This window comes from Diabrotica undecimpunctata, chromosome 4 (assembly GCF_040954645.1).
Source record: "Diabrotica undecimpunctata isolate CICGRU chromosome 4, icDiaUnde3, whole genome shotgun sequence".
In the NCBI taxonomy this organism is placed as follows: Eukaryota; Metazoa; Arthropoda; class Insecta; order Coleoptera; family Chrysomelidae; genus Diabrotica; species Diabrotica undecimpunctata.
The window spans coordinates 93,535,862-93,553,760 of record NC_092806.1 but is presented as its reverse complement, the minus strand read 5'-3'; the positions used below and the strand labels follow the sequence as shown (position 1 = coordinate 93,553,760).

The 17,899-nt window shown below is 31.2% G+C and overlaps 1 protein-coding gene across 1 annotated transcript in view; it reads right to left on the bottom strand.

The window, feature by feature from the left end:
• Cse1 (chromosome segregation 1) overlaps positions 1–17,899 on the bottom strand; it is a 239,371-nt gene that overhangs the window by 137,069 nt on the left and 84,403 nt on the right. Inside the window, exon 5 of the mRNA XM_072529922.1 lies at positions 2,978–3,178. Coding sequence (XP_072386023.1) covers positions 2,978–3,178 — 201 coding nt within the window. The remainder of the gene's footprint in view (positions 1–2,977; positions 3,179–17,899) is intronic.

Here is a 17,899-nt window from a genome sequence, read left to right as displayed (position 1 = left end):
AAGTCCTAATTTTTGAGGTAATAATATAATGTGCTTGTCGAAATATACAGTAACATATCTATAAGTGTGTCCCATGGACACACCTTTTCCGGATAAGGTTTAAATATGATAACAAATAGTCTATTATAAAATTTCTTTCCGATTCTTAGATACCTAGACATTTTATTTTTTCTAAAACCTTAAATTTTTAGAAAACTGGAAATAAATCAAAACACCCTGTATCTAGGTAAGGGAACCCTTAGGGAAAAGTATAGCTTAGTTGTTACGGAGAATTAAAAAATGTCATCAAATATAGGGTATAAAATAATAAAATAATAAAATAAAATATAGGGTAAAATATAACTCTTTTTTGGAGCAACCCTGGATAATTCACATTATTTTTAAATTGAAGTGTTAATGGCCCTGTATATTTTTGTGAAAAAAAAAAAAATTTATTTTTATGTCGTTTTTCGTATAGAGACCGAGGCGTATAGGATGGGCCTATAATCCCCTCACACTGACATTTTTTTGCATTTGTTTTTTGTTTCTTTTTTGTATAAATAAGTTAGTAGTTAGTTTTCTTATAGTCCCGTCGTCAGAGATTTGACCACTAAAAATCATACAAACAAGGTGAATTTTGCCAAGAATATCAATTTTACGACCCCAAAAAAGATGCAAAAAGTTTACCACTTTTACCCCTGGGCTTCCCCATAAAAACCCCTTGTATGGTGGTAAAAACGGAAAAAATCGATTTGTACATATGTACGAAAATCTGTACACCGTAGAAAAAAATGTTTCAAATAAGAAATTTAGCTGAAATCATTTTAAACAAAAATGTTTATTAGCACTTTTTGGGCTTTGTGTAGAAACGGAGATTTTGAATGTCAGTTACGCGCACGAAATCAATGTTAAATAAAATTTGTATTAACTCAACGGTAAAAATTCGATATTTTTTATCAGTGTCCTATCGACAAAAAGCGAAGAGTGCAACTTTCGTATACAATTGTTGTATTTTGCCGCAAATGAAGTCAGTTTCTATAAATCTGTTCAATAAATAAACATTGCGCGATTTTTGCCATTTTTTACGATTCACGTGACATCATGCATCAATAAAATTTATCACTTGCATTAACCGACCGTAGTGAAATTTACATTGTTAGAGACTAATCTTCGAAACCTATAACATGAAATCTCGATTTTGGGTTTTGGCAACAAATATGAGGCATCTGAAATATGAATAAAAAACGCGGAATTTAAACTTTTACATTACAAATCATCGCACGTCACGGTAACTGTCTCCAAGACGACGGTTTTGGGTGGAAATTGTAGCAGAAGTTATGTACTTTTAAAAACATACTAGTGTAATTAAAAAGAGCAGTTTTAAACGTTTTAATACATATAAAAATTGTTTATTGAACCTAATCTTCTTATTCAAAATGTTTAATGTGTTAAAGTAATTATATGAGTGTTTGTATTATATTTTTTTCTAGTTTGGCCTACATAGCCTTCGCTCAGGGCCTGTAATTGTATATTTACCAGTTTTATCATTGACATTTATAATTTCTTGGAATAAATACAAATAAATAAATAATCTGAAGTGAAATATGAGTTGAACAAATACCTAATGGAAAACCTGGGCATAGAATATACAAGTGCACACTCACGAACATGCACATTAGGGGGAAGAATTGAAAAATCTAAAAAAAAACATTGGGACGCAACTATTATGTATATTAAAAAAGTGACGGATCAAAGTGGCAAAACCTTAACGAAACATAACGTTAAATCCATTTTTAAATTAACGAGAACGATACAAGAAAGTCTAAGATCTCTCAAAGATCCAGTAGAACAGTTGTTCACAGCAGGAATTTATTAGATTCCAGATCATGGCCTAGCAATCAATCTTCTTCTTCACGTGCCATCTCCTCTAAGAAGGTTGGAAACCATCATGGCAATTCGCACTTTCGACGCCTATGCTTTAAAGAGGTCAGCAGAAGTGCAGTTAAACCAAGCTCTCAAATTATTTAACCAGGAGATGCGTCTTCTTCCGCGACTCCTTCTACCCTGTATTCTTCCTTGCATTATTAATTGCAACAAGTTATAACGCTCGCCCCTCGTGACATGTCCCAGATATTGCAATTTTCTGACTTTAATTGTATTTAAAACCTCTTTATCTGTTCCCATTCTTCTCAACACCTCGACATTCGTGACTCTATCCACCCAACTTACTCTTAATATCCTTCTGTAGGCCCATAACTCGAAGGCTTCCAATCTGTCCGAAACATCTTTCTTTAAAGTCCAAGCCTCTAACCCATAAAATAATACGGAGAACACGTAGCATCTCAGAAGTCTTATCTTTAAAGAAATTGAAATGTCCCTGCTGCAGAGTACTTTTTTCAGTTTGTTGAAAGAATTTCTTGCCTGTCCTGTAGCAATCAATCCTGAAAACATATATCAAACTACTGGCCGTGAAAACCTTGAATATTGTATATAATAGTAATAATATTAAATAAATGAGTTTTACTAATATTATCGTATCTTCATGACCTCAGTCTTTATTTTCGATGTATCACTATTATCAAGAAAGCTGGAATATTTAGGCCACATTACCAGAGGTGCGAAATATGAGATATTAAGGCTCATAATGCAAGGTAAAATCAAGGGTAAAAGATCCATAGAAAGACGAAGAATTTCCTGGCTGAGAAACCTAAGAGAATGGTATAGTTGCAGCTCAGTAGATCTTTTTAGAGCAGCCGCCAATAAGGTACGGATAGCTGTGATGATAGCCAACCTCCGATAGGAGAAGGAACTACAAGAAGAAGACTATTTTCAACGTTCAATAAATAAGCGTTCAATGATTTTGTAAATAACAAATTCAAAATTCAGCACAGTAATATAATATTATTCAACCAGAATTAATAACCAATGTACATTAAAAAAAGAACCTGCTTATTATATTTCAAAACCAAATACATTAAATCGTCATAGGGGTACTTACAGTATTTTGAAGACATTTGACATCTGCCGTTAATAAGGTATGAAAATTTGACATCCAAATCTGAATGTTATCTTCAAAAAATTCTGGAAGGTCTTGAAAATTTAAGGAATAAAATACTTTGCAAATTAAAACCAATGAACTGTATATAACTTTTAATGCATTCACGTCGTTGCTATGAGTATGTGCCAAATTTATAGTAGCCTAAAATGAAAAAAGTGTAAATATATAAAGTGTAAAATTATGATAACCAAAATTTACATTACTAAACTTTTATCTATTTTTCTTATAGAAAAGTAAAATAAAATTTAGAAAATCAAATTTAAAACTCAAATATAAAAAAACACAATTTAATTACATCTAAAAAACAGAAATATGGAATATACACAAATTAAAGTAATTTTGTTGTAAATGCAAAAAGAATATGTATTATTAATAATTTTCTGACCAGATCTATAAACCTATTTAACCCTAAAACACTAACCTTAATATACACAATTCCAAAAAAGTAAAACAAAAAATTAAGATGACATTTTAATAAATTTTTAAATGAACAAAGGAACATTTGTATGCCTAAAATATGAAAAAAAAACATTTTAAATTTATTTATGTACGTCACAGGTAACGCAACAACGAGCACGGTGTTTGTGCAAAATGCTCGTTTGCAGTGATTGCAATAAAGAGACGTCATTCTTCTTTTTTTGGAGGGACAGATGTAGCTTGTCTTTTTCTTCTAACGTTTGTTAGAAGGTTGATTGACGTTAGTAACTTCCAAAGAAATTTGAATTATCTCGCTAATGAGAAGCTTCACCGAGCGTAGGCATCGCAAAACGTTTTTCAAGCCCTAATCTTGTGAGTTGTTGATGTAGATTTAACATAAAAGCCTTTCTTGTTATTGGATCCTGATTATTACTCGATAAATTATGATTATATATAATCCAAGAGTTTATACACGCTATGTTGATCATACCATAGAATATACATAACGGTCATCTTCGAGTTTTTCGAGAGCAACTTTGATGATTACACATTTGGTCCAAAGTGTCCACACCACCCTTTGTTTGGTTATAGTGCAATATTATTTCGGGTTTTTTAGTAGTTGGACAAACAATTGAGCCTTCATGCATTGTTGATAAAACTAGAGCCGTTTTGTTCTTTTTGGATTTATACGACAATAACGTCTTCTCTCGGTCAAAGCAAAATCTTGAATTTCCGATTACTCTGTTTTTAAGATTAATCATTTCAGGGAGTATCTCTCGTTTATTTTGCCGCAAAGTACCAATCATTGTAAGGTTGTAAGGAGGCTTCAAAAGAGTATCTGCAAGGTTAACTGAAGTGAACCAATTGTCCATTGTGACGTTTCGGTAACTTCCGTAAATAGTTTCAGTCAACTTTTCAACATAGTACTCTCCTAGAGGTTCCCCATTTGTGTGCGTATGTATGCCGAGATGTCGCAAGTCATCACAATTTTAATTCCGTACTTCGCCGGCTTATTCGGGATATACATTCTGAAAGGACACCAGCCCCTTAAAGCTAATATACTTCATTCGCTTAGCTCGGACATATTTTGACAGATTCATTGTCGGAAACCTACAACACAACAATTCCTACTTCTCAGTATTAATAGTTCAAGTATCCTACTATTGCAGACTTCTTTCTTTAAAAAAAGAATTTATTTAAAAGAACTTTAATCTTAATCTTTAAAACAATTATTTTAAATAGTGGAAGTGTATACTAAACCCATCAAATTTTGGGTAGTATATATTTAAAAAATATATTTTAGTTGTTATAATTTAACATAACTATTTATTATACAGGTGCAGATAAATAAATATTGATTGTCAGTAATTCTCAAAGTTCTATTTTATTTACTATTTAGTTTGTTTACTATTAATATTGGCTATGAGTACGTGTGCTTGGTTGTATAGTAATTTCCAGCCACTTTCAGTCTGTCAAAATGTAACTAACTTCGCAAAAAAATAATTACTAAATTCACTAGACAGTTCGGACTGGGAATAGCGAACCGAGTATAACTGCTCGTCAATGGTTACATAGCTACCTGGGCGATAGGACTCTTTACAATTAAAAATAAATTCATCCCATATTTCCCGGATAGGGGCAAATCTATCTAAATTTTTTCGTTCAGTTCTTGTGGTTTTATTATCGAACCTAAGATTATGTAGAAGAAAATCAAATCTTTCGCAGCTCATTGTTGCTCTATAAACGGAGCCAGACATTTTGGAATCAAACATCTCTCTACTATGAAGATGATTATCTTTTTGTGCTCCAGAAAATATAAGGAGTCCAACAAGATCATTTAATTCATCTCCTGTTCGAGAGAATTAGTATGTTTAGCAACTTTAAAATTGTTAGATTTTAGGCTGATTTGACTATTGGTATGCAACAGAATTTTTTCGTACATAGAATCATTCATCAAACACTGAAATACATCTAATGGTGTATAAGCATCTCTTGCCTGTTCAGATGGTCCTTGAACAATATGCAAAATATTCCTTTTTGTAGTACGTTTCCGAAGATTAGATGCAGTACACCTGCGATGACCATTTTTGCCTTTGAGACTTGTAGTCCAATTGGAAGTATGTGGTTCACATTCTTCCACAATGTCTTCGGTTTCTTGCTCTTCCACTTGTTGAAAACTCACTTCTTCATTACCTTTTTCGTTTTGATGAGGCTGTGTTATAATTTGATGAAATTAATGTTCTTGTTGAATGTCGGTTTCCACAAGAAATCTCATATTGAACTCTACATGAAGTACTAGGCATAGTATAGTGTTTATTAGACTTTCTTTTTTTCGTTTTAGGACTGCTATGCTCAAAATCGCTGCTTTCGTCACCAGAAAATTCTGGCTCGTACTCCGATTCAGACGGACTGAAACAATTTTGCACTCTATCTTCACTCTCTGAATTAGTAGAAGAATCTTCATTTGATTGTAGGCTCTCATCATCAAATTCACCCATCAATATTTTTTCGGCTTCCAATTCCAATTGGGTTAAGGGCCTTTTATCGTCAAATTTTCTAGTCATTTTTTAATTAAATTGTCTGTGAATAAGAAAAGAAAATAATACCAAGATAAAAAAAACTTACGTTAACAACCTTTCGTAAAAAATACGAAGCAACTGAGATCTTGCGGATAACTACTGCACAAAGAAAGGTAACTATAGCATTTTTCATATAAAAATGCTTGCACTTCATTCAAGATTTACGACGTCAGAACCTCACAGCGTTGCCAAAACATCAGAATAGTTAGTAAGTGAGCAATTTTTAAAATGTCAATTATTTGTCAAACTATTACATTAACAGTAAATACACTTAGTTTTAAGACTACTGCAACACACTAAAATACATAAGAAAACATTTTAATACAAAATTATATATTCTAAACTTTAAACTTACTTCTTTTAGGGCTTAAATAGTAAAAACGTCCCGCCATTCTTTCTTGTTCAAAATAATCTATCTTATATGAAAGCGTATCAGCTTTCTATAGACTATTTATTTGTTTTGGCATAGCACAATCACAATATATAACAATAATTAGTTTTTAAAGCTATTAATCTAAATTTAATCTGTATTTATAAATATAAATATAATAAATATAATTTATTAACATATATTATATTAACCAACATTTTATACACTTTTGCCACACGCTGAACTGTCAATAAAATTTAAAGTATTCCCGTATCAGTTGCGTACAATTGTCTAATCTATTTAATTAAAATTATTATTTGGTGTAATATTAGACTTACAGAATTATTTTATAAAATTGATATCATTAATAATAACAAATGTTTTTGGTTATTTAATGAATCTAATTCTAAAATTTCCAATATAATGATGATTACATTTTTTGATTATTGTACCATGTTGGCGCCTATGAAAGATCGAGCATTCCGTATGGGTTTCCTATTATTAGCTGTGTTAGGAAAGTTTGAACTCTCAGGTTGACGTTCTGGAAATTTTAAATATAAGTGACGTCACTTTATATAAATTGTGGCGTGCAAGCATTTTGATATGAAAAATGCTATACACCGTGAATGTACTCAGCAGACTGATTACCGAAGCTACTACAATAACCATGCTTCTAGAATTCGTGCATGGTTGCCAATTCTTAAAAAAACAATCAGTTTTCGTAAATTTTACGAATGGTTAGTGTTCTAGGGTTAATGACAGTATTATTTCCTAAAATATACTTTTACACAGAAAAATTAAGTTCTTTTCTACAGAGAAAGTTTTACTAAATCGCACTACAGCATTGTCCTTTTTTTCCCTTAAATATATAATCACGAAGTTACACTGTAAAACTAATTAATGCCAAAAAATAATTAAGTTTAAGAAATTATTCCTTCTGCGTGTAACACTTCTAATGTAACTGAGTACATATATATATATATATATATATATATATATATATATATATATATATATATATATATAACAATTTATTGGATTGGTGTGTCGGGTATGCGGTCTGTTATTTAAAAAAAAAAAAACTCTTTTTTCTTTTATTACTCTATATTTCGCTGATTTTTTGTCAGCTTCATCGGGAGACAACTGAAATATGGTTAAAATGTATATAAATATCAGGTGACAATAAACAATGATTTACATACAGATTTAGAGTTAAAAATAATATATTACATAATACATATAATACATAATATATTCAAAACAGTGTTTAATAACAGCTATAAATACATAGCAATACATTTTGGTTTTTCTGTAAATTTTTATTTCTAATGTATTGAAACATTTATAGCATTTTAAAATCATATATATATATATATATATATATATATATATATATATATATATATATATATATATATATATATATATATATAGTTAGCGACCCATTTTCGATGAAGGGTAATTCTGTGTGGAAGTCGGAAGATATACCTCCCCAAGCCATGAACGAGCCTCCACCAAATGGCATTCTTAGAGCAATGCAAGCTTTTGAAAATCGTTCATCGGTTCTTCTCCAAACTCTTACACGTCCATCGGATCCAGTTAGGCAGAAACGGGATTCATCTGAGAATAACACTTTGCTACAATCGTTAATTCCCCAATGCGCGTATTGTCGAGCAAAAGCTAGTCGTACAACTCGAGGCACCCGGCGAAGATTCGGTCCTCTAGCCATTACCCGAGAAGATAGTCAAGAAGAACGAAGTCTTCTTCTGACTGTTGCAACACTAAAATTGCAATTTCGTACTTCCTCTAGATGATTTTGATGCATAACCGCAGTTGAGGTCCGGTTTCGTAAAGCCTGAAACACAAGGAAACGGTCATCTAGTGCCTTGGTCGTTCTTCTTCGTCCAGAGCCAGGTCGCCTGGTTAGCAAACTTGCCTCCTGAAAGCGTTGAAGCACTCGTTGAACCGTAGAAAGGCTTACGCCAACAGTTCTTGCGACTTGCCGTTGAGTGTGACCGTCTTCCACAAGTGCAACAATTTGTGCCGTTTTAACAACAGTCAAAGGCATTTTTGTCAAAAAATAAACACTAATAATGGCACTAATAAACACTAATGGTGACAATAATAAACGTTTGTCCGTTGCATTTGAACAGAAAGTCGAAGTACAAACGAGACATTTAAAACAAGCGGAGTTACAGGTAGCGTTCATTTTGGGAAGTGTGCACTTTACCGCCAAATCGGCACTATTGGAATTCTTTGTTACAAAGGAAACCGCAACAATTCTCAGAAACATGCATTAGTTTGTATTTGTGTTATTATTATTTACGATAAAGCTCGTTAAAAATAAAATATCGGTGATTTTTAAGGTGACCCGGATTTTATGATCGCGAGTGGCTATATATATATATATATATATATATATATATATATATATATATATATATATATATATATATATATATATGTATATATATATATATATATATATATATATATATATATATATATATATATATATATATATATATATATATATATATATATATATATATATATATATATATATATATATATATATATATATATATATATATATATATATATATATATATATATATATATATATATATATATATATATATATATATATATATATATATATATATATATATATATATATATATATATATATTATATCTATCTATATAAAAGGCAATGATGAGGTAACACCGTTTGTGCAGTAAGGTAACGACGCCACCCAGAAAAGAAATCTGAACTACCAACACTTGACATTTCAATCATATTTTGTTCTTGAAACGATACGGTTGATTTATTGCCCATTCATTCTACAAATTGATGATTCAAATGTTGTTAATCAGAAATTTTACTAATTAAGGTAAAATTAATGACGTATAATATATATTTATTATATGTTACTGGGTAAGATACACTTATTATAAAAATAAAATTACGTTTAACAAATGTCAACGCTTTACCAAAATAAAATAACATTAAAACTAAATAAGATTAAATAAAATTAAATAAAGGTAAATAGAATTAAATAAAATTAAATCATTTAAAACAGAATTACGTAGAATTAAGTAACAATTAAATAAAATTAAGTAAAATTAAATAAAATTTTTTGATTTATTGACTTAAAGAAGGCCTATGGCAGAATACAAAATAAAGAACTGATCGAATCCTAACATGCGACATAGAAAAATATTCAGACAGAAAAATCAAGGCGACTACCAAAAGGACACTACACAGTATCTTCATTATCAATTAATAATATAAGAAAAATTTTAATTTATTAACTTAAAGAAGGCCTCTAGCTGTATACAAAATAAACAACTGATCAAATCCTAACACGCGACATATCAAATGAAAGGGGCGGATGTAACAAATACATTTAGAGAAAAAAAAACAAGGCAACTACTAAAAGGGCAATACACAGTATCTTTATAATTAATGAACGTATAGCGACATACAAGTTATCATAGGGCACTATGGATAAAAATAGATTTACCACAAGACAAATTTTGATTTACTGTCTTACAGAAGGCCTCAGGCTGAATACAAAATACACAACTGATCGAATCCTAACATGCGATATAGCAAATAAAAAGGGAGGATATAACGAATATATTTAGATAGAAAAAATAAACAAAGAGGCTACCAAAACGGCACTACACATAGTCTTCGTAATTAATGAACGTATAGTGACATACGATATATCACATGATAATATAGATGATAATAGACATATTTGCTTTATATTTAAAGCATGAGGTAAATATAAGGTTAATTTGCTTTATTGACCTGAAAAGGGCCTCTGATTAATTACAAAATAAACAACTAGCCTAATAATAGCATATGACACATCAAATTTAATGTATAATACAGCGTGCCATCAATATATATATATATATATATATATATATATATATATATATATATATATATATATATATATATATGTGTATAAATTATTAAGGATCACTCGAAGAGTGGTGGGTTTTTCGTTTAAAAGGTTGAGAAAAAAGACAAAGAAGTTGGCTACTTCATCTATTTATTTGAAGAAGTTTCGCTCTCTAATCAGAAAGCATAATCAGTTCATCTAAAAAAAAAACAATATGAAAAACCAAACATCCATAGAAAAGTCAATAAAAATGTGTTACGTCAAAAAGACATGTAGCAGTCAATGGTATAATATGTAAAGAAGCTTAAGATATTAGACATAAAATAGTTAGGTTGTATAAACAATCAATTGAAACTAAATACAGTTTACAATTTGATTCAAACATAGCACAGCAAAAGACCATGTGGTTATTGTACATGTAATTTAAAACAGTATGTAAAAAAACGGTCGTACTCCTTTTTTCGATGTATATATATATATATATATATATATATATATATATATATATATATATATATATATATATATATATATATATATATCGAGAAAAGGAGTACGACCGTCAATCCAATATAAACTAAGGTACACTCGAAGAGTGGTGGGTTTTTCGGTCAAAGTGGAGAAATAAAAGACAAAGACGATGGCTACTTCATCTATTTATTGAAGACGTTTCGCTTTCTGCTCAGAAAGCATCATCAGTTCATCTAAAAAGAACAATATGAAACCAAACATCCATAGAGAAGTTATAACCAAAGTGTGTTACCTTACAAAGACATGTAGCAGTCAGTGATGTTAAAAATATGAAAAAGCTTACAAAGCTGGACATTCAGAGTTAACGTTGTATATAACAATTAATTGAAACTAGGTAAAGTTTGCAATTTGACAAAATTAGCACAGCAAAAGAACATGTGATAAAAATACATGTATATATAAAAAAAATTTTTATAAAAACTTAGTAAAAAACATTAAGGTTTATTTTAAAGTGTAAAGAACTAGAAAGATCATTAGATTGCACTTCCAACAAATTTATTTAAAACTTATATTTTAATTTTAACTTTAGGTAACATTATAAGTTATTAAAGATTAATAGTAATAAAGAAAAAAAATGAAGTTACCAGTCTTTAGCTTACTGAGGCTCGTTGGTAAATGAATTTAAAGGTTTGACACCCACGCACAACAACGTGAGTAGAAGTGGCCTTGAAGTCACAATGACATAAACAGCAAGGCAAGCTACCAACCTCTATGTATTAAGGCGGTATATTCAAAGAATGTGATAAATTTGGTTGACAACTTGTCGTTAAAAAACCAAGCAGTGAAAGGAAAAGGTGGTTAAGATCACCATTTAACCCTACAGTGATTGATCTGTCAACAAAGAACAAAGCAAGAGAAGTCAATCCAATATATCATATATTGTAATATTATGACGTCACTAGTTAGCCAGCTAACAGGTGAAGATTAATAAAAAGTTTGGTTTTTTAACGACAAGTTGTCAACCAAATTTATCACATTCTTTGAATATACCGCCTTAATACATAGAGGTTGGTAGCTTGCCTTGCTGTTTATGTCATTGTGACTTCAAGGCCACTTCTACTCACGTTGTTGTGCGTGGGTGTCAAACCTTTAAATTCATTTACCAACGAGCCTCAGTAAGCTAAAGACTGGTAACTTCATTTTTTTTCTTTATTACTATTAATCTTTAATAACTTATAATGTTACCTAAAGTTAAAATTAAAATATAAGTTTTAAATAAATTTGTTGGAAGTGCAATCTAATGATCTTTCTAGTTCTTTACACTTTAAAATAAACCTTAATGTTTTTTACTAAGTTTTTATAAAAATTTTTTTTATATATACATGTATTTTTATCACATGTTCTTTTGCTGTGCTAATTTTGTCAAATTGCAAACTTTACCTAGTTTCAATTAATTGTTATATACAACGTTAACTCTGAATGTCCAGCTTTGTAAGCTTTTTCATATTTTTAACATCACTGACTGCTACATGTCTTTGTAAGGTAACACACTTTGGTTATAACTTCTCTATGGATGTTTGGTTTCATATTGTTCTTTTTAGATGAACTGATGATGCTTTCTGAGCAGAAAGCGAAACGTCTTCAATAAATAGATGAAGTAGCCATCGTCTTTGTCTTTTATTTCTCCACTTTGACCGAAAAACCCACCACTCTTCGAGTGTACCTTAGTTTATATTGGATTGACGGTCGTACTCCTTTTCTCGATGTTTTCTGTTACAGAGGGGTTTTATGCCACCACCAGGCGCATCCATGGAGAACCAGTAGTGAAGAAGCTGAAGAGATGGACGAACCTAACAGAGAAACTAGCCACAGCAGAAGCTAGAAGAACTTTCCTTTTGGAGTGTAGGAGAACTAAGAAGATCCCAAGATTTATCATAGATGGTATCATAGATACCACTTCCAACATACTCACTTCAACATCAGGTTCCACCAATGACACCCTTTACCGCAGAAGCCAAGCGTTAAACAGACAGGTGAGGGCACGATTACTTAATTTCCATATTTCTAAGGTTCACACCGATATTAAATTTATTATTTCTCAAATCAATAATGTCACTTCTTTTCTGGATAATCACCTTCCTGACAATTTGTTGGACACTTTTGAGTCATCTTTACATAAGAAATTTAATTTTGTATATCATAAATCCATGGCACACCTTCGTAAGAAGCTTAATAACTTAGACACTCCCCAGTTTAAAAAAATTCCATTTAATCCTAAGTGGATTAAAAATCTATCTAGTACTGAGGTTCCTCAGGACATTCTTAAATTGTTATCCTTGGGCCCCAAATTTGGCTTACAGCCAACTTTCAGAGATTATTCTGTTAGTAGAATTTTAGCAGATGTGGAAAATATTTTGTCACATGCTGACAATTCTGACCTTTTATCTCTTAGGTCTTCTTCCAATAATATTCTGTTGAACTTTTCTAATCGCCCTAGACAACCCATATCGGAGTTAGATAAGATTTACAGGGAGACGGTATCGTTTTTAAAAACTCACCCTAATCTTCTCGTCCTTACTAGTGATAAAGGGAATGCTACTGTCCTCATGGATAGAGATCAATATCTTAATCTCAGCCAATCGTTGTTAGATGATGATAGATACTATCAACCTCTCTCTACCAACCCTTGTTCTAAATTTACAAATAAAATAAATAAATTCATTACACACTTAAAAAATATTAAGATCATAGATCAACCACTTGCAAAATTTTTACATAATTATGATGGATATGCTCCCAGATTTTATTGTCTACCTAAAATACATAAGCCCACATTGAGCATGAGGCCAATTGTTTCCTCTATTAATTCACCAAATACTAATATTGCAAAATTTTTAACTGACATCTTATCTAAATCTTATAATTATAATAACAACTTTAATATTGTTGATTCTTTTCACTTTAGTGAATTTATTAATAATTTTGAACTTCCACAAGGCTACATTTTAGTGAGTTTTGATGTGGTATCTCTTTTCACTAATTTACCTCTTTCGAGCGTTATTACCTCCCTAAGAAATCACTGGAACTCCATCCAACCAAACTGTCCTGTATCCTGGGATGTTTTTGCAGAACTTTTACAATTAACATTTGACACTAATTTTTTGGTCTTCAACGACAAATATTACCTTCAAATTTTTGGGACACCTATGGGTTCCTCAATCTCTCCCATCCTAGTTAATTATGTACTGGATGATTTAGTATCTGACCGTCTGGGTCTTTTAGATTTCCAAATCCCTTTTATTAAACGGTATGTTGATGACTTATTACTAGCCTTACCTCCAGACAAGATTCAGGCCACCTTGTCTTTATTCAATGAGTTTGATCCTCATTTACAGTTCACTGTTGAACTTGAGGACTCCAACACAAATAGTATTCCCTTCTTAGACATGCGTGTCATTAGAATGGGAGATAACACCCTTACTACAAGTTGGTACAGGAAACCAATGGCCTCTAATAGGTTTCTCAACTACCATTCTTGTCATCCCTTTAAATACAAATTAAACCTTATTAAAGCTTTAAGCTGCAGGCTAAATAGACTGATACATCCGATTAATCGAAGGGAATCCTTTCAATTACTTAAAAATATTCTGATTGAGAATTCCTATCCATCCTCCCTTATTAATAAATACCTTTTCGCTCAAAGCTATGGTTCTTCTTTAAATGATATACCCAATGGTGACCAACTTAGAATGATATCAAATAATTCAATTAATAACACTGTTCTGCCTAATACTGTACTTGGGAATCCAACTACCCATTACTCCTCTTTACCTTATTTTCCTCAAGTTACTGAGAAACTCGTTAAACTGTACAAACATAATAACGTACCTGTTAAAATTGCTATTAAGAATGCTAAGACTGTCAGGAATTTGTTCTCTAAAACTAAAACACCTCTGTCCCTTCTGGAACAAGTGAATGTAATATATCATATACCTTGTGCTGAGTGTGACTCATGTTACATCGGTCAGACTGGGTGACGTCATAATATTACAATATATGATATATTGGATTGACTTCTCTTGCTTTATTCTTTGTTGACAGATCAATCACTGTAGGGTTAAATGGTGATCTTAACCACCTTTTCCTTTCACTGCTTGGTTTTTTAACGACAAGTTGTCAACCAAATTTATCACATTCTTTGAATATACCGCCTTAATACATAGAGGTTGGTAGCTTGCCTTGCTGTTTATGTCATTGTAACTTCAAGGCCACTTCTACTCACGTTGTTGTGCGTGGGTGTCAAACCTTTAAATTCATTTACCAACGAGCCTCAGTAAGCTAAAGACTGGTAACTTCATTTTTTTTCTTTATTACTATTAATCTTTAATAACTTATAATGTTACCTAAAGTTAAAATTAAAATATAAGTTTTAAATAAATTTGTTGGAAGTGCAATCTAATGATCTTTCTAGTTCTTTACACTTTAAAATAAACCTTAATGTTTTTTACTAAGTTTTTATAAAAATTTTTTTTATATATACATGTATTTTTATCACATGTTCTTTTGCTGTGCTAATTTTGTCAAATTGCAAACTTTACCTAGTTTCAATTAATTGTTATATACAACGTTAACTCTGAATGTCCAGCTTTGTAAGCTTTTTCATATTTTTAACATCACTGACTGCTACATGTCTTTGTAAGGTAACACACTTTGGTTATAACTTCTCTATGGATGTTTGGTTTCATATTGTTCTTTTTAGATGAACTGATGATGCTTTCTGAGCAGAAAGCGAAACGTCTTCAATAAATAGATGAAGTAGCCATCGTATTTGTCTTTTATTTCTCCACTTTGACCGAAAAACCCACCACTCTTCGAGTGTACCTTAGTTTATATATATATATATATATATATATATATATATATATATATATATATATATATATATGTAGGTTGAGTTTACCGAAAGTACAAGCTGATCATAGCCGCTATAACGGACAAATTCGTTAAACTTCCCGTGCTCGAATCGGTATCAATAAAGTGTTATGACTCATTTCGGCCTATCCTAGCCTCATCAGACACTTGGGCTGATACAAATTCAAACTCGGAAAGTCCAACGAATGTCTCCCATAATTTCACCACAGCAGTGGTTAGCATGCAGAGGCGCCACCTGTTTTGGCGGCCATGAACGAAAACGATATAATAATATCGTTTTCGGTCCTCTGGGCTATGCGAAATGTGTAAAAGAATAAATCTTCTAGCAAAAGCTGCTATCGCTTTGTTGATTTAAATGGCCAAATATATGGCCTAGGAGGACAAATTCGTTAAAGTTGTGGTGAAAGCTGTGGTGAGATTATGGGAGACATTCGTTGGACTTTCCGAGTTTGAATTTGTATCAGCCCAAGCGTCTGATGAGGCTGGGATAGGCCCAAGGCTTTATTGATACCGATTCGAGCACGGGAAGTTTAACGAATTTGTCCTCCTAGGCAATATATATATATATATATATATATATATATATATATATATATATATATATATATATATATATATATATATATATATATATATATATATATATATATATATTTATAGCTTTTAAAATAATGACTTGCAATATGGGAACATCCATAAACTACGTCGTAAAAAATGTTGACTTTTTATTACCTCGCCGTTATATATTATGGATTTTTTAAAATTAACCATAAAACTGTATCTACCAATGTATTATAAGAGATAGTAAAAAATTATATTTATGGAGACAATAGTAACAAATTGAAATACAAGAAACGATGTCTGATGTGCACTTCGGTCGTACTCCATCCTGTTGTATACCATCGTAAACAGCAAAGTCCCCTCTCTCTCTACGACGTAGTGTATTGATGGTCCCTATAGATCTAACCTCCCAATAATAATAAATCCTAGGTTTATGATGTCTTAAAGAATTTTTTTAATGATAAAGCCGCTGTCTCACAAATACAGTTTATATTTTTAGTGGATAAAGGTGTTATGTTCATAGACGTATATATTAACATAGACCGAGCATACCGGCCAGGTCTGCTGACGACAAAATCTCTTGCGGTTGTTCGATCTGTCTCTCTCTAGCTCATTGAAAGTCATCACTCCATTTCTCCCTCACTAAAAAGAAACGCTACTATACTTACTTGATCTAAGACAGAGACACAACGAACAACGAAAAAAAAGATGGTGTCGTCACTGAGCTCTACAGACTGCTCAGTCTATTTTAATATATACGTCTATGGATATGTTACATTTTTTATACATGACACCTGTATCCACTAAGCAATTCACACGATTCTGTTGACGCAAAAATGCTGTCACATTTTAAGTTTATGTTTCTACTGCGTTTAAAGATTTTATTGTTGTAAAGTGATGTATACACACTTAAATGTGGCGACTGCCCAAGAACTTACATCGGATAAACAAGAACATAAAAGAGCTTTCAATAATATAAAAACAAATTCTACGCACGCACTTCACCTTCTAGACCATAATCATTCTTTTAGTGAATGTGAAATTTGAAATTCTTCACATTCAAAATAAAGGCCTTAAGCTACCTTTATTAAAATCTATGGAAATTAACAAATTTAAAAAATATAATTCTAAATGTCCAACTTGAGACAAACAATTCTCCCCTCCTCAATTTATTCAGTTAAAGACTAAAGTGTAAACGCGTACCAAAAATAGATCACTTAAGTAAGGCACTCTGCCGAAACAGCTGTAGTGATAATAAGTTATAATAAATTTTGTGGAAGTCTTGAAAACAAAAGTTTTCGGTGTTTTATTGTTAGATATATAAAAATCTTTAAATAACAAGAATAATAAGGACACGCCCTTTTTTTTCGTGTTTCAAGTTTCATTGTCACCATTTGCTCGTAAGATTTTTATTGATTTTTGGCAATGTCTGACCATAACCATTTTGTTTTCTGATCTTGAAGAAAATATCAGTGATGACAATGCGACACCTGGTAATGAATTTTTTTTTTCTAGTGATGATGACATTGATTTGTCACGTATGTGTGTATTTGGAGAGTTGGCGTGAAAGCTAGTCCTTTAGCCACATAATTGTAATATAAGATATTTGT